The sequence below is a fragment of the Onychostoma macrolepis genome, chromosome 16 (genome assembly GCF_012432095.1).
Source record: "Onychostoma macrolepis isolate SWU-2019 chromosome 16, ASM1243209v1, whole genome shotgun sequence".
NCBI classification, from domain to species: Eukaryota; Metazoa; Chordata; class Actinopteri; order Cypriniformes; family Cyprinidae; genus Onychostoma; species Onychostoma macrolepis.
Genome location: NC_081170.1, coordinates 2040538 through 2064035, shown reverse-complemented (window position 1 = coordinate 2064035; position 23498 = coordinate 2040538). Strand labels below are relative to the sequence as shown.

At 34.1% G+C, this 23498-nt stretch overlaps 1 protein-coding gene and 1 long non-coding RNA gene across 3 annotated transcripts in view; one reads left to right on the top strand and one right to left on the bottom strand.

The window, feature by feature from the left end:
* The window catches only part of znrf2b (zinc and ring finger 2b), a 45237-nt gene that overhangs the window by 6604 nt on the left and 15135 nt on the right, over nt 1-23498 (bottom strand). For both annotated transcript variants that reach the window (XM_058747261.1, XM_058747262.1), the window contains exon 2: nt 11934-12029. In XM_058747261.1, coding sequence (XP_058603244.1) covers nt 11934-12029 — 96 coding nt within the window. The remainder of the gene's footprint in view (nt 1-11933; nt 12030-23498) is intronic.
* On the top strand, nt 6066-23446 carry LOC131522046 (uncharacterized). Its single transcript, XR_009266431.1, has 3 exons — nt 6066-6650; nt 6785-6899; nt 20973-23446. It is a non-coding gene; the product is annotated as an uncharacterized LOC131522046 (long non-coding RNA).

The following is a 23498-nucleotide window of genomic DNA, read 5'->3' as shown; positions in this document are numbered from 1 at the left end:
GATTGCAAATGGCCAAAACTTGCATTTTGTTGACAGCTTTGTTTTATTCTTTTGAGATGTGATCTAAATATTTGCGGCTTGGAAACAGATGGAAAATTGACAGGCTTGCGCTGCGGTTCTATGGATGTTTAGCCCTCCAGGTATTCGAGCAGGTCATGTGACTGAAAGCTATGAATCGTTATTGTGGAAACCCCAAGTAATCTCGCATGCATTTCAGAAGAGATCTCAAATTGACTTCTGATTGCAGACTTTGAATCTCTCCACAGTTCACTGAATGACAGCTATTGAGTCATTTGGGTTTGCATTTATTTCTACAAAAGAAATGTTAGGAGAAATATCTGAAGGAAAAAGTTAAACAAATGCATGAGCTGTTGTTTTTTTTGTTTTTGTTTTGGGAAAAGCACTTCACAAGAAAAATTATTTTTTATATCGTGCATTTATGCACTACTTCATAAATTATTTTCATATTTAAATTAGATTCAAATGAGATGAAAATGCTGCATGTATTTTTGTCTCAGCTCTGTACTGAACCGCAGTATTCCTGTGATATTAAGGCTGTTTTGCTGAGTAATCTGCAGGGATGCGTATCAGGGCCGTGAATGTCGTTAAAGCGCGAGGCTGTGACATCTGCGACACTCGCTGGCTAAAATAAACACAGCCATTAACGGTTACGTAATATCAGACGAAGCTTCCCGCTGCCAGGTCACAGGAGATGGCAGATGACAGCGACGCATGGACTCTGAGCGACTGACCGCATGACCGCATATGCACAGGGTCCAATTCCCACTGGGAACCTTCCAGATCTGGGAACACATGGAAAACACAGCAAACCAAGAGCTGAGCTGGAATCTCACCTGTCAGTCACAAATCTGCCTCATATTTCACACCAGAGTCAAAATCAATAAATGTGTCTTAAATACATAAGATGAGATGAAGCTCAATAAACCTGTCAATAACGTGTCTGGGTCATATTCACCCAAAATCAAAAAGGAAAATGCAAAATCTAAGTTTCATAAAATTAAAGTACATTTAGCTGCAAACTTTAATTAAAAATTAGAAAATCTTTTTCTCAGAGTGATGAATTTATTTTTTATTTGTATATTATGGTAGTATTTGTTGTACTGCCTTTAACTTGTGCAAAATAAAATAAATCATTCAAAATATAAAAATAAAAATCAATAAAAATGGTTTAATTACCTCTGAGAAAATAGGAATTACAAAAAAGAAGAAAAAACCCCATCTAAATGGACATTTTAAATTATATTTGAAATATATAGTGTGTTACATTTTTCTTTTTGTTTTGTGATTCCTTTTCACGGGATTTGCCAGTAAATAAAAATCACTTCAGGGGATTTCTTTGCCCAAACATTTTAATAATAATAATAATAATAATAATAATAATAATAATAATAATATAGTGTATATAGTGTAATAAACATACAACACCAGTCAAAAGTTTGTACAGTGTGTATGAGGAACATGCATGATGCACACTTGACACTGCTACAACCAATCCATAATAAAATTAAAATAAACAAACTGTAGATCTAAAGCTAAGATCATTTCAGGACAAGATCATGACTGCAGTTAAACTTTTGACTGTTGGTGCAGTTGAGAAACTCTTGAAGGCGACATGCTGCGAGTGCATGTGTGCGTGAGTGTGTGAAAGCGTGTGTGTGTGTGTGTGTGTGTGTGTGTGTGTGTGTGTGTGTGTGTGTGTGTGTGTGTGTGTGTGTGTGAGTGAGTGTGTGTATGTAAGCGGAGCTCAGCTGTGGTGTCGGTGACTCTGACACTGGCGGAATGTGGACTGAACTCGATCAGAACCGACAGACTCGTGACATCAGTGACCTTCAGAGAGTGACGGGAACAAACAGAGCCATGGAGAGACAGCGTAAACATGACAAACACACACGCCGAGGCTGCACGTGCTGCAAACGCAAACACACATCAACATACACAAGCCCATCCATAACTTCCCTGAACATGAGCAAAGCTGTATCATATGCAACCAGGAACTTCTCCATCAAGTTAAACTTATCTGAACTCACTGGAAACATCGGTCAGTGAAAACGAATGAATTCAGGTCAGTTTGTCGCTGATTGTGTCAACGGGTCTTTATTTTGCTCTTGTTCAGTCAGAAAGGGATGCCTAATATTCTAATAGTGACTCTTTGATTGGCCTCGCTGCTCAGATGATGCTATGATTCAATGACCCTGTGCTATTCAACTCACATCCACCAGACGCAGAGACCCGTCCAGCTCATTCACCTCAAATCAAAAGGAAAATGCAAATAATATTAAAGAAAATAGGATCATTAAGACATCAACCAAAAAGTTACTTTAATAACAACAATAATAATAATAATAATAAATAATTATTAAAAATAAAATTCTTAATTTTGCATTAGATGCATTGTGGTGCAAATCAATAATATAATATTTGAATTATAAAGTAATTGTACATAATGGTATTTGTTATACCGCCTATTTTTTTATTAAATCAGTTAAAACGATGTTAAAATCAAACCAATTAAAAATAAAATTAATTAAATAAATTAATCAAATACAAAATATATTTCAATTAAATAAAGACCAAATGAAAAAATTATAAAAAAAAATTAATTATTGTATTTTAGTATATTTACTCTATTGCAGTAATAAATTATGTTCAATTACCTTTGTGAATAACAGGAATTATAAAAAAACACTGGAAAACTAAAACACCTGTAATTTTTGCATCAATTGCTTGTTTTCCGCAATGGTAAGTCGCTGTGAATAAAGTCTGCTAATTTAGGGGTGTGCGATATGACGGTTTTTGATTGTAGACGATGAAAATGTCTCCACGTTCTGCTTTTGAAGAAATATCGTAGTATCGTGTTACAGCGCACAGTCTATCTATCTTACCTTTAAGTTAGTTACCAAGTTATCTTTTGCGCTAATACTGTCAAAACACATACAGTATAGACTCAGTTGATTAGGTCTAAAATGAAAGTAAACAGTTGAGAGAAAACGAATGCGTGCCTGTATATTAGATGCATGCATTAAAAGGGATAGTTCACAAAGAATCGTGCAAAAAAAAAAAACAAAAAAAAAGATTTTTGCCATTACGCCCACCTCTATGCTAAATGAATGATAAAAAACGCATTACAGCCATGAGAAGAGTGAGATTAATTGTCATGAAAATAATGTGTTTATTATTTCTATTAATGATTCTATAATGGACAATTTCTTTATGAAATATATAAAAATAAAATTTTTCTGTTGATTTTGAGTATGACCTGGACAAAATTCTTGGGATTTGTCAACAAGAACACACACACAAAAAAAAAAAAGATCACAGGAGGGGAATTTTTGGCCAACCATTTTTAAATAGGCTATTTTTGTCACTTTTAGTGAAATTATGCTCGGTTTAATTCTCCGTTATGTGAAGTCAGTCATCTGTAAGCCTCTAGACACCAGTACTGGTTTCTGAAAAAACATTGTTGGTCGAGCTCTAATCTAATTATATCCATCAGCTGAAGCCTTTAAATAAGTGATTGAGAAGTGCAACTAAAAACAACCCTCAGCATTGAGTCTGTCTGCGCTGGCAGATTTTCTTCTCCTTTTTCTTTTTGTGGTCTGTATCTACGAGAAAGATGAGTATTGATTACCGCTCTCTCTCTATCTCCATCTCTCATCTCTGTTCATCCGGAGCATTTCTTCTGCTGATAAACCTCATCCACAAACCCACAGCTGCAAAAGCCAACCAAATGCAGCACAAAAACATCTAAAAAAAAAAAAAAAAAAAGACACTTTCTGTAAGACCATTCATCACAAGTCACGTACAGTATGTTGAAGGCGGCAGGCTCATGCACGTTCTGAGAGCGTGAGGAGGAGATCTTCACTGATAACACACACACACCTCATCTGAGAGAAAACACACGTGCAAAACAGCTTGAATCAGCACTTTCTCCAGTCTCACATGGACAAACGAGCTCACAAACAGCCGTTCACATGCAGCATCAGAGCGTTTAATCCTGTTACTTACAGCACTGACCACACCACAACATTCAGAAACACACCACAGATAGAACGGCACATGTACTAGAAGTGAAGAGTTAAAAATGAGTTCTAGAAGTAAACAAAATAAAGATTGTTGCAATGCATTTTAAAAGAAAATACTATTTCAGCCTTTCAACTTAAATTTCATGTTTAATTGAATGTTTTAATTGCCGTTTCTTTGTTTAAAAAAAAAAAATAAAAGTGAAATTTTCTAGCAACTTCTGAGTTAAAATAATTTTCATACAAATTTTTTCAGTGTATTATTTCAGACTTTTTGCTTAATTTCATGTTTAATTTATGGAAGGCCTTTTCCACCATAGGATTAAAAAAAAAAAAAAAAAAAAAGTAACCAATTTTTTCCACAATTCAGGCTTTTCAGAAAATTCTCAAAAAAAAAAAAAAGTCAGAATTCTGAGATAATTCTGAATTTTACAATATTAACTCAGAATTCGGACTTTTTTCCTTATAAAATCATTTTTTTCAGAATTACTTTTTCTACAAATTGCATTAAAAAAAGTATTGTATGAAATATTCAATTTTTTAACTTTTATGCCTTGATGGAAACAAGCTTCCATGTTAATTCAATGTGTTTGTTACTTGCCGTTTTCTGTGAAATTTACTAGCAATTTCTGAGTAAAAACTCTTATATATTCTTTAATTAAATCCAACACCATTTTTTTCAGTGAATAAAAAATGATTGCAGAAAGAGTATGTCATTTTATAGCAGAGGTGCCAGATTATATTATATAATCTAGATTATATCCAACTATATAATAAAAAAAAAAAAAATAAAATAAATAAATTATATATAATATATAATCACCTTTTTTCCTCAATGTCTTCCTTTGCAATGTTTCTTGTTTCCAAAAAAAAAAAATATATATATTTTTTTTTTTATTAAAACAAGTACTTGTATGGACCCTTTTCACAAGACTGATGACGCGTTTCAACAGTCATCATCATCATTATCCTTGAAAGTTTATAATATATTATAATATTTATAATATTTTTTTTTTTTTTTAAAATGTACGTACATTTATAACACTATACTTTGTATTATATCACCGTTTCATCAAGTTAAAAAAAAAAAAAAAAAAAAGTTAACGCTAATGCGAGGGTGTTTCTAATGCAGTGTCAATGTGAGCAACGGTAAATTTGACATCGTTCTCTCTTCTGACTGCTGTTATCAGTCTCTCTCAATTATTTTCCTTTGATTGAAAGTCTTGAACACACTATCGTGGAGTTTTTCTTTTGCTATTTGAGCAAACAGGAACGCAAAAAAATATATTTGTGGTACCCTCTCATTCACTGCTGTGTAATAAAACATAAAAAAATAAAACAAAAATGTTCAAACAAAAATGCAAATGAAAAATCAAGGTGTGTCCCGAGAACAGAAAGCAAACGTGGCTTGAACCGTGTTTGATCCGAGCTCACGTCAGACGGCCGAGTTAAAGGTCACAGGTCGCTCGAGGTGAGGTTGGCATGGTGACGCTCTTCTCTACGGCTTTACAAATGAGCGCTTCAGCCGGACTGAAGACAGGCTGCTGATGGAGGCCTGTGAACGCTACAGATGTGTGGTAATTAACACGCCTCTGACGGATCACCGAGCAGGAGATCAAACCGTCCGGTTACCATCGTAACTGACCAGCGCTGCTTTAGCACATGTGCTCAGAAAGAACAGGTAAACAGACCAGAGAAACTACAGATAAACACAGGATTCACCTCACAACAGATGAAACACTGAAACATACATAAAGTATTAAATATATAAACAATTTATTTCTAACTAATCTTGTATTTATAAATTAAATATAAAAATGTTAAGGTATATACACAAAACAATTTCCCAAAATAAGTAGATAAATATAAATAAATACATGATTAAATTAAGAAAACACAATTTATGTAACAGTAGAAACCGTGATTAAAATGAATCAGTTGCAACAAACCTTTGAAGTTAAGAAAACTGCGAGCCGTGTGTTGTTTTCCACAGTGAGGCTTGATACGGCTGTCAGCTGCGATTGGTTTGTCAGCTCTGATTAAGTGGCTCATGAACACTGATCATCTCAATATGGCAGCATCAGAATCTGCATGCGGCACACAGCAGCCCAGTCAGCTGAAGGGCTAATTAAAGCTGAACGGAGCGCTGTGCTCATGATAACTCAAGAGCAGACACTTATCGATTTGGCCCTGCTTCTCAGAGCCTGTTTTCCTGCGCTCTCGATCTCTGAGGGATTTCCCGTCACACTGCCAGAGCGTTTGCATGCTGCACAGACCGCTGGGATCCGCTTACTCTCCACGCGGCTCACGGGCCGAGCATCGCAACCGGACCAGCGCACGCAGCCGCTGAGCATCATGGGAACGCTGGGAGCTTAAAGATGAGTCAGCATGCTGACAGAAGAGTCACAATGCACACATTCATGCCATCAAAAAAGTCTGGAGTGCAACAGAATAAAAGCGAACAGCAGTTTTAAAAACTTTAAAACGTTACACAGCATCGTATAAAAGCAACGCTTGAGGTGTACGATTCTACACCAGAGCACATACAGACGTCACGCACCGGATGCCGTGCACGCGCTCAGGGCAGTTGGATATAGTGGTGTATCAGAGGTAAAAAAAGTGATAAAAATACTGTTCAGTTTCTCGCACAAACCGATTGTTTCGTGTCTAGGGACATCAATATATCGTCACGAGCCGCAGGGTTTAATTTGGGTTTGTCTGTGCATTTTTTTTCTCTCTCAAAGATTGTGTGCCCATTGACTGGCATTATATGACTGACAGACTGCAACGGTTTGAGTTAAAAATCTTCGTTTGTGTTCTACTGAAGAAACAGTCACCTACATCTTGGATGTCCTGGGGGTAAGCAGATACACATCACATTTTCATTTTTGGGGGAACTATCCCTTTAAAGTATGTGTGTTTATTTATATACTTAATGTAAGGTCAATTCTTATATTTACTCATAAATAAAAAAATAATTCTTCTAATTCTACTACTTAGAATTTAAATACATAAATGTAATAAAGATATCTATATATTTTTTTTTTAGAAATGACTAATTATATAAGTGTAGAACTTAATACGTTGTAAATATTTTAAATTAGATTTAAAAAGCTAATACACATTTATTTTTACCATTAAAATTTTCTCATAAGACATAGGACAATCCTAATGTAAAATATATTTACCATTTAAAATATTATAATATTAATTTATACTTTGCTTTTGAGTGCGTTTAATAAATGTGGCAAGCGTCTGACTAGTGCTTCCTTCCAAACGACTGAGAGCTGAAGTGAGGACACTACAGCGGTTTGTTCATCATGTGTGCCTTTGTTCACTGCCAAGTGCTCTACGTGTAGGTGAGTGTGAGTGTGTGTGTGTGTGTGTGTGTGTGTGTGTGTGTGTGTGTGTGTGTGTGTGTGTGTGTGTGTGTGTGTGAGAGAGTGAGTGAGAGAGTGAGAGTGAGTGAGTGAGTGAGAGAGTGAGTGAGCGAGCATGTATATACACGTGTGTGTGTGTGTGTGTGTGTGTGTGTGTGTGTGTGTGTGTGTGTGTGTGTGTGTGTGTGTGTGCGTGTGTGTGTGCGCGTGTGTGAGCGTGTGTGTGTCCCAGATCAGCAGCAAAGGCCATGTGTTGAGACCGGTCCCGCAGGGAGAGCAATGCATCTGGTGTTTGGACCAAATCACAAACACTCAGAAACTCCCCACAGCGACACACACACACACACACCTCTCTCTAAAGCTTACATAACTCAAGAAGCTGCCATTAAGTCTATTTGCTTTCTTGATGAATTGTTCACTATATAACATCCAGATAATTTATGAATTTAACCACTAATATTCATAACCATTTTTATAATCATTGAATATTCAAGTTTCACTCAGAAATACATCACATTATGGACATTAAATGTGCTGCGGATGGAATGGAGTACTAGCTAACACTGCATGGTATTCAATACACCACCTACTACCAGTATACTAAAACTAGCTAAACAGAAAACATTACGTGAGGATGAATGTGATTATACAGCTATTATGCACAGAGATTTTTAGCGACAGACATCCTTATTCTACCAAAGCCACTGATTTTTATTCAGAGCTGCTTTATTTACACACTTATATGCTGTTGTGTTCATGTACTAAGATAAAATTAGCTGCTGTCGTCAAAATGAGAGGAAGAATGAGGCAGGGGGGCATTTCTCATCCTCAGCCAAAAACAAACCCAACAGCCGGGTATCTGCGGACCTGCTGGAGCTCCACAGACGGCCTCCAACCATAAAACACCAGTGAGTCATGGAAAACTAAACCACTCCAGAGTTTGGAGGGAAAGGAAACACAAACCAGTTTCAAGAAGAGAATATTATAGAGCCCCTTTCATAATTAGTGCTGTTTTCCTCAAAAAAAAAAAAGTTGCAATCAAAGCCAGAGCATAACTATTGTGCCTTTCTGACACACAGCAGTGATTCGATACTGAATGAATCCACGTTTCTGAATGAATCAAGTGAGTCAATGATTCAGTGACTCGTTCATAAAAACAGCCACTTGCTTCATTTTCGAAACGAATCCGCTGTTGTAGGGCTGCACGATTATGACAAAAATCATAATTGTCGATTATTCGCTTGAAATTGTAATTGTGATTATTAATTACGATTAACACAATTTACATTGAATGATGTTTATACCATTGTTTGAAGCAACTGCATGTCATTTTTATATGAAAATAAACAAGCTGAAAACATTTAAACGGAAAAACGTATTGCTTTTCTATAGTATTAAGCCTCAAATGTCAACTACTCATTGGATTGGTTTCTTCTATAAATTATAAAAAATATGCATGCTATTATAAATGTTAAACAAACTATAAAACAAATGGAAAAACTTTTAAGATCACCTGTAGAAAGAAAAAAAAAAACATCTTAAGCACTCAGAATAACATAAGTGTACTTTGAATGATTATTGCCTTTTTGAACGATTACGTAATTGTGGCATCGATAATTGTAATTGCGATTAGAAATTTGATTAATTGTGCAGCCCTAAGCTGTTTGAACGAATCGAGTGAGTCAATGATTCAGTGACTCATTCATAAAGACAGTTTTAATTTGTTTCTGAATAAATCAACTATTTGAACGAATAGGTTGAGTGAGTGATTAGATAACTCACTCAATTAATTTTTTTAAATAACGTAATTTCAAAAAAAAAAAAAACACATTAATACCCATTTATTATAATGTCTCTTCAATGCTTCTCTCACTGAACACAATCTTCTGGGGTAATTTCTCAGCCAAAACTGATGTGCAGTTAATTGGCGATGAATTAAATGAATTAATCTGCACATTGTGCAATTAATTAGAATAAATGTTTTAATTATTTGACAGCCCTAGTTAACGTATTTTTTTTAGTAATTTTGTTACTTTGTAAACGATCGAGGCGTCAGTGATTTCCCCGTGGCAGCCGGCTCTATAACCGCTGGAATCTGGTGTTGTTTCAGATCAGATTTTTCACTCCATCGTCTCTGGCTTTGGCTCATTTCCCAGCTGCACGGACGACTCTAGCTGTCCCGTTGAGTTTATGGAAACTGACGATGACTAAAAACATGACAAAGGGCTATAAAAACAAGACGAGGAAATAATTCAGATGGAAAGAGGGGACAAATTCACTCATATCTGAACAGATTCTAATATGACACCAGCTATACACAGCACTGTAAAACAAACAACGATAAACAAAACCCATATACAACTGCAACGGACACCCATCCAAACACTCAGAACAAAACCAGGACTAAACCAAAGACTCCGCCTGGCTTGACTAGAATCACAATAAATATTTTAAACAAATTCCACTCAAAACGCCAGAGCAGATATAATTAAGATGTTAAAAGGCACAATATGTAAGTTTTCAAAACAAACCGAGAAACGAAGGCGTAGATTGATGACGCTGTGATTGAGTGTGGAATCATGGGAGTTGTTGTCTTCATCCCCACAGCCGATGCAATCATGTCCATGTATGAGCTGCTAATGTATTAAAGACTTAAGGTCACTGTAGTATGACGCAGGGTGGGGCTGGGAGTCGAGGAAGCGAAACGAGGCCGCTGGAGCGATTGCTAATGAAGGACGAGCACAATACACGGCTCGAAAGCAGCGGAGCTTTTATTATGCCACAGTCAAGCGCTTCCGCTTCATCCGGTCGTGCATATGTGAGGTTAAACAGCGCTGTTTTATCATACCAGATACATTTGAGTGTGTTGAAGTGTTGTTATAACACTGTTCTAGTGGTTTTTGGGTATTTAAAAAAAATTAATACAATAAAAAAAAATCCATATCGTGGTTTTAACAAGTTATTTACGATCATTTTGCTGGTGATATAAAAATAAGCAACATGGGTTTTAATTGTACTTGGAAAAATTTTAATTTGCTCATTAAGTTTCCTAAAGAGCATGTCATTAAAATAGTCTCACAATCTTTCCTCATCTTGAACAACAAACCAACACCACCACCAACAACATTAATCCAACATAAGTCCTTTTAGAGGAAATGCACAAATCTAAATATTACTACTACTGGTAACACTTTACAATAAGGTTCATTAGTTAACATGAACTAATAATAAACTGCACTTATACAGCGTTTATTAATCTTTGTTAATGTTCATTTTAACATTTACTAATACATTATTAAAATCTTGTTAACATTAGTTAATGCACTGTGAACTAACATATACTAACAATGAACATCTGTATTTTTATTAACTAACGTTAGCGAAGATTAGTAAATCCAGTAACAAATGTATTGCTCATGGTTAGTTCATGTTAGTTAATACATTAACTAATGTTTAACTAATGAACCTTATTGTAAAGTGTTACCCTACTACTAATCACTTTTATAGAAAATGCACACATTTTTAATAATTTAGTAATAATAAAAATAACTTTTAGAGAAATTGCAAAATTCATCCTCTCTCTTTTATGTGCTTTGATGAAAACAAAAAACAACTTTGAGGAAATACACAAATCTATATATTCCAAAAATGTACTTTTTATTTTACAATCTACAGACAAATCTAAATATTACCACTACTAATCACTTTTAGAGAAAATGCACAGATTTGTAATCAATTTAATAATAATAATAATAATCACTTTGAGAAAATGCTAATTTTTAATAATTTAATAATAAATATCACTCTTAAGACCTTTGATGAAATGCACAAACATGATAATATAATAATAATAATAAAAATAATAATAATAATAATAATGCAAAAATATACAATTTAATACTACTACTAAACATCACATTTAATTTTTTAGAAGAAATAATTATAGTAATAAATACCACTTAAGTCATTTGAGGAAATACACAAATCTAAATATATTATTATTATTATTATTAATAATAATAATAATAATAATAAATCAAGTCCTTTAGAGGAAAAAAATTACACTCTTTAAAGTGCTTTTAGAGAAAAATGCTCAAATATAAATTTTGAACCATTAAAAACTATGAAATAAAGAGGTATAATATTTGTACTGCGCAGACCTACATCACCTAGTATCAGACGTGAGTTGCCTAATATCTGTGCTAATCAGCACATGAGAGACGTCAATTACCTGAAGTAACAAACACAGTAAACGCATTAAAGCTGATAGTACTGCACAAACACCGAAGCTTTTATTCAGGATAAATAAAGCACTTCACCGCATGTTTCTGTTGGAAAATCAGATGTTTGAACATGAATGCAATGCAACAAATCAGCAAACCTGATTCTGAGACGCATCTGCCAGGTCTTAACATGCCACGAGAAGAGATAATTACAGCATTGTGTATGCCTTTCTGTCTTTACAGGGCGACTCCATTTTCTGCTGTATAAGCAGGTGAAAACAAACACTCACCGTTGTACGTCACTCGAGGTTTTGTCAAGCACATGACCAGATGAAGGTCCATTTCATCTGAAGAGATAAACTTGGAGCAGACGGGGCACTTGAAACCTGTGGAGACGAAATAAAGCAAAATTACATGAGTTCACAGATGCTAGAAGTCTTTCAAAGACGTACAGTTTATGGCCACAACTTGAGCTCATAATTATAAAATTACAATAAATAGTTTGTGGAACTTCAACACATAGAAAAAAAAAAAAGAAGGTAAACTATTTTATTAACCATTTGAAAATTTAAAAAAAATTAAAAAATAAAAAGGAGTTCATTATTAATGCACATAATATTAAAGAAAATAATACAATAAAACATTAGCATGCATCCTTCAATTATTTTTAGGTCACAAGTGAGTGGATTCTAACTAAACTTGAAATAATAATTTTCCAGGACAACAAGAAGAGAAAAACACCCTCTTTATATAATTTTAATACCTGAACTTTAAATAAAAATGATAAAAATCAGCCTTTGCAGCTAGCAGAAATAAAATAAGTATACTTTTGATTTTATTTCAGTTAAATGTTTATTTCACCTTTTTTTTAGTTAGCATAGTGAACCAGGGTTATTATTGTTATCTTATCTGTTAACCGTTTTTGTTTTTCTTCATCATCATATATATTATGTTGATTTGAAATGTCCCGCTGCTTTCATGCTGCGAAAAACACAACAGTTGTTATAATGTAATACACTGAGCAGGATGAGGAATAAAATGATTTTCAATAAAATCCAGAAAACATGATTTTAAAAGCACAGCATTTAATTACCTGCAGCTCTTACTGCAATGACGGTGATATTAATGATCAAATTAGTTTAGACATACAAAAATAGGCATAATGGTTATAATTACTGTTATTTTTATTACTAATTATTATTATTTTAATTAAATAAAAAAATGAGGCTGCACAATTAAATCCAAATAAAACAAATCTTTAATAATGAGACAATCATACACATTTATTATTAATAAATTATTTTTATTTCTCTAATTATTGAAAAAAGTTTTTGCCTTGGTATTATTATTAACTTAACGTTCAATTTTAAAAAATTTGCAAAATTAATTGAAATAACTATTTTTACTAAAATAATAATAATAATAATCTGCATTTATTTAATTTATTAAAATTTAAAAAATGTAAAATGATCATCATCATCATCATCATATTATAAAAAAATATTTTGCCCCATTTTATTTGACATTCAATTGAATTATAATTATAATTATTATAATAATAATAATAATAATAATAATAATAATAATACATTCGATTGAATTATCCGTTTTTCCATCATACATTAGGAATTATAATTATAAATAAAATACAAATATTTACAAACCCAATTTTTCTATTTGTTGAATTCAATTGAATTTTAATTTCAATTTATTTCAAACTCAACTGAATTATTAGTTTTTCCAATCAACTCCAACAATGACCAAGTTAGTTTAGATGCAAGTGTGATTAACACAGTATACAGCGATGAAATGCACACACATCCATGTTATAATTAGGCATAAAAACACACTCAAAGGCCTCGTTCTTTGCAGGACACTGGCTGGAAAAACTACGCAATCTTCAACGTGTGCGGGTGTTTCTCTGGGACGGACACAGCAGGAGCGTGATAAAGAGCTTAAAAAAGACAACCAGCGTCAGTGTGTGTGTGTGTGTGTGTGTTAATCCCTCAGTAGATGCACCACACACGCACGCACGCGCACGCACGCAAACTCGTTTCTGAAACACATATGAAACCCAGAAGAAATAGATGATCATCTGAGCTCTAGACACAAAGCAGAGGGTTTGTCTGGTCTAAACACAGCTGAACTCTGAACACGCTCAATGATATGATTCACTGGCAGCGTCGTGTGACAGCATCGAGCCGTGAGCACCTCGTGACAAAATTTAGCAGTCGGCTGAATACGACATGCGCTGCGGCTCCTCTGCATAAACGTGCTATTGAGGAACAGGAGACGCTGGTGACATCTTTCAGTCAAGACAAATATAAAGACTGCCAAACAAGGACCTAAACACTTTAGCTACTTTCGCTTCATGTAGACATCTTGAAATGTTGAACCTCTTATGCGTAAAATATTTACTTCAAGTATCCCTGAGATTTTATGCTAATTTTAATTTAACAACATTATTATTATTTATTTGAATTAAAATGCAAATTTTTTAAAAATGGAAATGAACCTGAAATCTTTTAATGAAATAACATATTTATACATTATTATTATTATTATTATTATTATTATTATTAAAATGTAAAGAGGCTTCACAATTAATTGATTTTAATAATAATAATAATAATAATAATAATAATAATAATAATAACAACAAATATTGATACATTATTATTATTAAAACGTAAATGTAAAAAGGCTTCACAGTTAATTGATTTTTTTAAGATTAATAATAATAATAATAATGAATAACTCAAAAGTGTTTTCTTTCAATAAATTGCTCAATTTTGATTAATGGTGCAGATTAACTGTTGATTAATTGCTTTAAATTTACATTTAAATAACAACAGCAACAACAACAGTTCATAATCTCATTATTAATACTACTACTAATTGTTGTTGTTGACTAAAATATTTCAAATGATTTTGTAGTTTTATTGTGATTAATTGTGCAGCTCCTTTTTAAAAACAAAATAAAAATTAAATTAATTTTTAGCTTTTCCATCAACTCATGAACCCCCATTTGGGAAACCCTGCATTAGCGGGTCACAGACAGCATGTAAAAACAATGCGAAATGCATAGAATACAACGTAACTAAGCCATATAAACCACGAACAGTTACAGGTTATGCAACATGCAAGAGTGTGATCAAGTTATGAGTCACTCAAACAAACACATTTGACTGACCTCATCCAATCTTTAAGATGAATTTGAATCATTCAAAACCATTATAATTTACAACATTATAAAACTTCCATCCCTAAAGAACACTAAGAAGGTCTGAAATGCACACCAGTTGAAGATTAGACTGATTTTTCAGAATAATAGGCGGCTATAGAGCAGAATGAGTTAACGATGTTCACCTGCACCAGGTACACAAAACCCACTTGAGAAATGGACAAAAGCGCAGCAGAAACTCGACACCTGCCCTCCTCTCTCATTACAGCCCGACCGGGTTTAATGACTCCAGAGACTGTGCCACGGTCACTAAACGCTGAGCATTATTTACTGTAAACTATTACCGCTGGAGGAGCCCTGAGAGACGCTGAAGGAACAGAGATGGGGTCGACCGATTATCGGTGCCGATATTAAGCATTTTTATGATTATCGGTCATTTTCAAAACCGATTTGGCGATAAAATAATTAATTTTGAAACGCGCTATTTGGCTCTGATGCAGCCTGCCGGAACCTCACCACTCTGTGCCTAGAGCAGTCTCCGCCCACCACTCTTCTGATTTGTTGGGAGTCACGTTGGGATTTCTTCCATGTTTTAATTTTAATAGTAAACCCCTTTGTTTGCCAAAAAATGGAGTTTAACTTTCATTTGATTAAAAGATAAATTAAATTAATGTTTTATGCCTTCATTTACACTGCACTGTAAATTAAAACTAATGGAAATTACTGTCACATAGGACAAGATTAGGATGACAGAAACAGACATTTCAATAGGCTATTGAACCAAGTGTGCCTATAATAGGCTATTAGTGTTATAGTTTCATTAAAATAGTTGCGGTCTTCTTAACTACTTCAATGGAGCTATGAAGACAGTTAAATTATTTACACTTATTATATACATTGTGCTTCTTTAAGTTAAATCAATTGATGTGCATTAGATGAAGAATTGAAGAGTCACCTCTTATAGGTTATGATCTAGTCATCAGAAAAAAAATGAATGAAGAATTGAGAGGTTATGCTATTACACATACATTTCGAACATGTAAATTATTGAAGCCAAATACTTACATTTCCCCAAGCTGTTTAGTTGTAGTACAGTATTCATAGGCTTAATCATGAAGCATACAGTGGCCCCACTTTTAACTCTCTCTTTATATTACCCTTATTGTAGATGGATACATGGAGGAAAACAAGAGTAAGAAGTGCAACCAACACTAGGGAAGACAGTTTTTGTCAGAGCCCTTGCTATTCTTAATTTTGAGACTAATTTTAATTTTTACACCAGACATATATCGGTTCTCGGTCTACTTGGTCTGTAATAATCGGTATCGGCCCTGAAAACACATATCGGTTGACCCCTAGAACAGAGCATTTACCCCTGCTGGTAAATCACCAATCAAACCCACCGCCTGCATCTCATGACAACAATAACCAAAAAAAAAAAAAAACTCCAATAGAGAGGATGTAAAGCTGCAGGCTGCAGGCCAACACTAAGCTAGATAAAATCAAACTTCTGTTTATTTTGTTTGCACATCTGTTTTCATGCAAGAACAACTTGCTGCAACAATTTCTGTGCATATTGTGTCATTGTTTTGGCACACTACATCTATTTGCTGACTGAATTATTGGGAAAATAAATTCAGACAGCATTTACCAAAAAAAAAAGTGGCACCTCTTAATGTGATTATAATTAGGTTTTGGCAATATTACGATTAAACTTTACCTCATGTAAACGTAGTCAGTGATTATTAATATAATATATATTACATTATATTTCATGAATTAGATGCAATAAATAGTATTAATTATATAATTAAAAAAAATATTTTTAAATACAATTGTAAAAATATTTATTTATTATTTAAATAATGTTTTGGTATATTTAAAAGAACATACAAATATTGCATTAGATTACTGATAAATATAAAGTAAATGTAATAAATTGAATTAAATAAAATTAAAACGAAGTGGAATTCAACTGAAATTTCTTTGTCATTCAAATTCGAATACCATTTAAAAACCTTGTGTGTTGTGGTTAATTGATTCAAATTCGCACTCACGAATTCAAAGCAACACTTTTTTTTTTTTTAAATTTTGCCCAGTGAGTGAGTGAGTGAGTGAGTGAGTGAGTGAGTGAGTGAGTATGTATATATAAACACCCACCCACCCACAGATACTGATGTCAATACAACAACTACACCACGCTGCTCCTCTTAACAATCATCTCTTCTGATCCAAGCTGTACATGTCAGTATGTTTACCTCAGAACCAATGAGAGGAGAGGACGCCTCGACTAAATCTTTAGAGGCAATGACAGACTTTACTCTGGAATGACAGCCATTCATGAGTGTAAAAGCCATGATTTGTTCTGAATGAAACATAAGAGGCTTAACAGAGATCTGATGACTGTATGTCCTGCTGGAAAATCCCTCAGTCAATGTCCTGTTTATAGTTCACCCAAAATTAAAAAAAAAAAAAAAAAAAATAAAATTCACCTTCAGGCCATCGGAGATGTAGGTGACTTTTCTTCAGCTGAACAGAAAAGATGATATTTTTTTAGCTGAAACTGTGATCATTGGTGATTTGTAAAATGTAGGTCAATGGCTGCATTGGTCACTTTGAGAGTCAAAAAATTCACATCAGGCAACACAAAATGAATCCCTGTGACTCCTGATGATATATCGAGGTGTTATGAAGCGAAACGATCAGTCTGTGCAAGAAACTGAACATTATTTACAACATTACCTGGAATCCAGAGCCTCGGGAAATGGTCCGGAGTGATGTCTGGTTCACAAACAAATCGTTCTTTTGAACCGGTTCTTTTTGTTGAACTAGATGAACCAAATCACACTGAATCATCTGAAACAGCACAGATCCACTCAAATCAAAACTCACTTTCAGACGCCTGACAGTGACTCAGACTGGAAATGAGCGCCGTATATCTGATCCTGTGATGAATGAACTGATTCACTGAGTCACTGAACTGAAGAAACAGTTAGACTCAAACCGAAGACTAATGAGCCGCTGATCTGCACACGTGTGAACCAAACACTTGAATGAAGGGGTGAAATGAACATTTTTAGGGTTTCTCATTGTTTATGTGAAAAGATGAGCTGGTGAAGACTAGTTTATTCACTTCATACGCTTTAGACACGTAAAACATCCACGTTTCACATCATTGAGTGCCTTAAGATGATTGCATATACGCTGAACGAACTAGTGACTCACTTCATATATATATATATCTTCAGGAGCCACAGGTATTAATTTTGTGTTCCTTGTTAGGCTTTTTTGACTCTCAAAGTGCAGATAGCCATTGACTCGCATTATATGAATCACCAAGCACCACGGTTTCAGCTAAAAATCTTCTTTCCTGTTCAACTGAAGAAACAGTCACCTCCATCTTGGATGATCTGAGGGTGAGTGAATTAACAGCTAATTGTCATTGTTGGGTGAACTATCCCTTTAAACTGTTCCAATGGGATCTGGTGAACAGATGGGTGGAAAAGTAAAATAAAGAAAAATTCTTTGAAATAGACTGGTAAATAGCAAACATTGCTTCTGAAGCCAACATGAAAAAAAAAAAAAAAAAAAAAAGTGATTCATGACATCAAAAGAAAAGTTGGTTTCAGACGAGTCAAGACACCATTATTTGTTTAAAAGCAGTTTCACAGTATTAAACCGGAAAATAAGAGAATCAATGATGCAAACTACAAATATGAGATGAACTCAAATTCTGCTGTAAAGCAGCTCTAAAAAAAAAATTCAGTTCATTGTTGATTCAAAGCAAGTGTTGACGTTGCAAAATTCATCAATTGTAATGACTTGTTCAGGCTAGTTATAGCAAAATTGAAGTTATTATATTTTGAAGGAATGTTATAAAAGACAAACATTTTCTTTTAGAAAAATGTGCACAAAATAATGATTTGCAATAAGAGTATAAAATAGGAAAGGCTTCAATTTTGAAGTCATCTTGAAGTTTTCCAGAAAGCAGAATAAATGTGAGTGCTGATATTTATAACTAAAATGAACTAAAATGAAAATAAAAATAATTCAAAAAGTTAATAAAAACAAAAGATACTAAAATAACCCTGCACCTACAGGCCTCTCAAAACATTGATTATTAATATTTACATTACCTTTCATGAATTAGATGCAATAATTATATTAAAAAATATATTTATAATTTATTATAATAAATATTTAAATCATGTTTTAATAAAATATAATACAAGTATATTAGGTAACACTTTAGTTTAGGGAATTCTCACCATTAACTAGTTTTTGACACAGTGGCTGTTTATTAGTACTTAAAGCACATATTCTGCATGACCATATTTTACATACTTAATCCTATCCCATACCTAAACTTAACAACTACCGCACTAACTGTTAATAATGAGCAGCACATTAGGAGTTTGAGGAAAAAGTCAAAGTTAATGGTTTGTTAATAGCGAGATTTGGACCTTAAAATAAAATTTGACGACATTACAAAATATATAATTCATTTTATATTATATTCCATAAATATAAGTCAACTAAAGATATTATATTTTGATGGAAGATGAAGACATTTACTTTTTCTTTTTGAAAAATGTGCACAGAAGCATCATTTGCAATAAAATGAACAACATGAAATGGGAAGGAAAAATGAACAATTTTGATTTAATCTTGAAGTTTCCTTCAAGAAAGCAGAATAAATCTTGTGTTTGAGTGCTGATTTTTATACATGTCCACTAAAGTATAAAAAAATAAAATAAAAAAAAAAACAATGCAAGAATGTACAGTTTAACCCAGTCAAACCATCACAAAACCATCAAATTCCACACAAATCAACACTATTACATTTGAACCTCCTCACAGTGTGTGTTTATCAGCTTTCATTTGCCTACAAATATAATTAATTTCTTCAACACTTTGTCACAAAACTATAACAGCTTCTAAAAGTCCAGTCAGCAGGAGCGTTTAACTTTAAAAGTGCTGGCAGTCGCACCAGTCCATCTATATTTTTCATCTCCGCTTTATTGATCGGCTCTCCCTGCCGGACAAACCAGCTTCTGTAATGGTGAAATCAGGATATTTCAGAGCGTCTGAGCATCCGTCACAGCGAGATCGACACCGTTCACACATGCAGCTCGTGAACGCCTTCGCCGGGATTTAACGATGGTGTCTGCGGAGTAAAGCGAAGCGGCAGAGAGACGCAAAGACTTGCGCTCGCACTCTCAGTCTCTCCTGGGAAAGAGCAGAAGCTGTTGATTTCTGCAGGAAACTACTGAGGAAACAGACTTGAGGATAAAAAAAAACAATATTCTGTGGAGGAGATATTCAATCTGACAAGTGGCCTACAACACATACGCACTCTTTTATGGCATTCAAAGAGATTCAAACAAGCTTTACTGACAAGATCAACAAGCTTTACATCACACTCAAGCATGTTACAGATCTGTATCGCTTTCTCTCCTGCATGAATAACTTCATCTGCAAAAAAAAGCCATATATATAAAGATATGATAAAGTCTGCTAAATAAAGAAATGTTAAGACAGAAGATGAAATGAAATATCAGTGCACTTTGTGCATAAATACTAGGGTAGCATGATATGGGGGATTTTAAATCTGATAAATTACAAATTAAGTCACCCAACTTTGTAGGGCTACAAAACTTTGAAAAAAATTGTGGGATTAAAAAAAAAAAAAAAAGTAAATACATTTTTTTTATTATAAATTGCTACTACTAAATTTTTTTAAAATAAATCAAAAACATTACTGCTGTACGATTTCACTGTGCAATAGAAAAAAAAAATCTATAATTTAGGAAAAATAATTATTTTTATAATTTATAAAAATCACACTAAGCCATAAATCACAATTTTGGTTTAATTTTGCTTAATCATGCATCCAATAACAGCTGTATCAGTCAGCTGTAACTATTCCTTGTATATTTGCATAACCATAAAAATGTCATAAAAGTAGCTCATATGACTTCAGAAGATTTTGAAAGTCACAGGAACTATTTTTATGGTGCTTCTAAGAGCTTTACAGTAAAAATGCACTTTCGTCATACAGTTTGGAAGCAACACGAGGGTTTAACTGCTTCTCTTCCATCCCATTTCATTTCTAAGACTGAACCTCATTTGTGCTCATTTGCAGTGTACCTGGAAATCAGATGTAATTGAAACGGACCCAGGTGGGAAGGATCGCCAAAATAAACCTACTGAGAGTCCGATAAACAACGCAGAGAAAGAGGAAATTTACTTCCGTTTTGTTCTTCTTGAGGCATGAAATCAGGAACTGGGAACTTTCAGAGGAGCAGAGGCGTTTGCACAGACTTTTTAAAAGCTGAAGTGTGTAATTTCTGCTCATCACCACATGCAACTGCCAAAATAGTGACCGATTTTCTCAAACATTCTCCATATCGGTGATTTTGTTAGTCAAACAGATAGTCCCGCCCCCAAACTCACCCCATTGGTTGAGTCGATGTTGCGATACTCAAACAGATCAGTGTTTTGAAAGCATCAGTGTCTCAGTTTTTCATTCAAGAAGCCAAACTCTTTTACTTATAGTGAACATTAAGAAATAAGGTTTTATTTTTCAAAATAGAGAAGAAATTATACATTTCAGCTCACAGCTGGATTCTCATGCACAGTCAGTAAATACAATATCCTACATATGCTGATTGGTTCGTGATCTGAGGCTAAAGCTGAATATCATCTCGGCAGCATCAGGTGTCTTTATTAAAGCTTTAAATCGCACATCTTCTGTGAATGAGATCCATGTCTGTGGCAGCACACGGTCTCGCACTCTTCGTGTGCACGTGACTGACGTAATCGGGCTAAAATTAAATCGCTGAGACAATGACGAGCGCACAGGCAGCAGAACGCTGGCTAGACACAGACAACAATACCGCAGGGTTAGGCCTGCAATTTCCTGATCATGTATGAGAGCTGATCTGATCTGCTCAAAAACACAAACCAGGTGACGAGGATGCAAGACTACTGCTTTCCATCTTTGCAATTTATCTTAAAATGACAAATAAAATCAATTTTAATAGAAAAGTAATAATTGACACATTTCACATTTAATATACAGCGCGCACAGACTGAAATCTGACTCACCAATTTTCTCATCATAAACAGTGCGATGCAGCTATATTAATCACAGAATGTAGACAGCTTCACTTATTATAACGGGAGTGTTTTTAAACTCGGGCTGGACTGAGTGATGATGTTCTTTGGTAATGTAAACGTTCTTTGCTTGTTTTCTGTAGCTCCTCTTTGAATAACCGAGGAAATGTAAGCATTATAATTAGTAACTTACAATGTTTCCATTGAATTGTTAGGTTAAATACAAATTCAGTCAGATTAAAAACATTAGGGCGGTTTTTAGCCTTACGCTGGAGTTGGTTCACTTTCCGGCAATGAAACCAAGTAAATAGATAATTAAATAAATTAGAAATTTTTGTCATCTTTAAATTTATGAAAAGTTTAATTAATTTAATTAGACACCCTTTTAATAAATCAAAACTGAATTAAACCATGCATTCAGAAAAATTAAGTGAAAACACAAAATTTGGGAAAAGAAATGGAATGAAAAATAAAATGGATTTTATGTGGACCAAATAAAGTGAATTGACAGCTGCTGACGACAGTACGCATGTTATATTTTGACAAAAACACAAATCAACAATTCACAGTGAGGAAGGTGTTTTCACACAAACACGTGCAGGTTTTCTGAAAGGGTTTAATCTGGATTGTGTTCTATAATCCCTCTGGAAACTGGATTGCAGCACAGAAACCGCTCGTCTGCAATACCGTGTGATCGAATGGTTAATTCTGAGTTTAGAGACATTATACACTTTCATGTGCAGAGAAAAATCAACATGTGGTGAAGTGTGAATTTCACACACAGAAAGACGTGTATGCATCGGCGGCACGTCTGAAGGTTAGTCCTATTGATGGAGAGGCGGATTTAAGCGAGGGTCCTGAGGAGACATTTATAATTCATAAAGCTGTCAGTGCTGCAGAGCAGATGGACGGAGAATAAAACGGGTGTTTAGTATAAAAAAAATAAATAAGGTCAGCGCTGTCCTACTATAAACGATCGTAAACATGCTACAATTTGACAAGGTGACAACGTCAGCTCATAGGGTCAGATAAAGGCAAGGAAGGTGTTAGACTGACACACACACACGTGAAGGTTTCACACACTCAGATCAACACAGAACATCTATATCTATATCCAGTGTCCTAACTATACACAATGACAAGGCCGAAAAAAAGATACGTTACAGTAGCATTCAAAATTTGGGAGTTGGTGAGATTTTTAAAAATGTTTTTGAAGTCTCTTCTGCTCACCAAGGCTGCATTTATTTTATCAAAAACACTGTAAAAATTGTGAAATATTGCAATTTAAAATATCTGTTTTCTATGTGAATGTGTTAAACTGTAATTTATTTCTGTGATGCGCAGCTGTATTTTCAGCATCATTACTGCAGTCTTAAGTGTCACATGATCTTCAGAAATCATTCTAATATGCTGATTTACTGCTCAAGAAACATTTCTGATTATTATCAATGTTGAAAACGTGATATCTGTTCTTTTGAAGTTTCTGTAAATCAAAGAATCATGAAAAATAAAATCTATGTATTTGCAGTAGAAATCTTTTTTTAACATTATA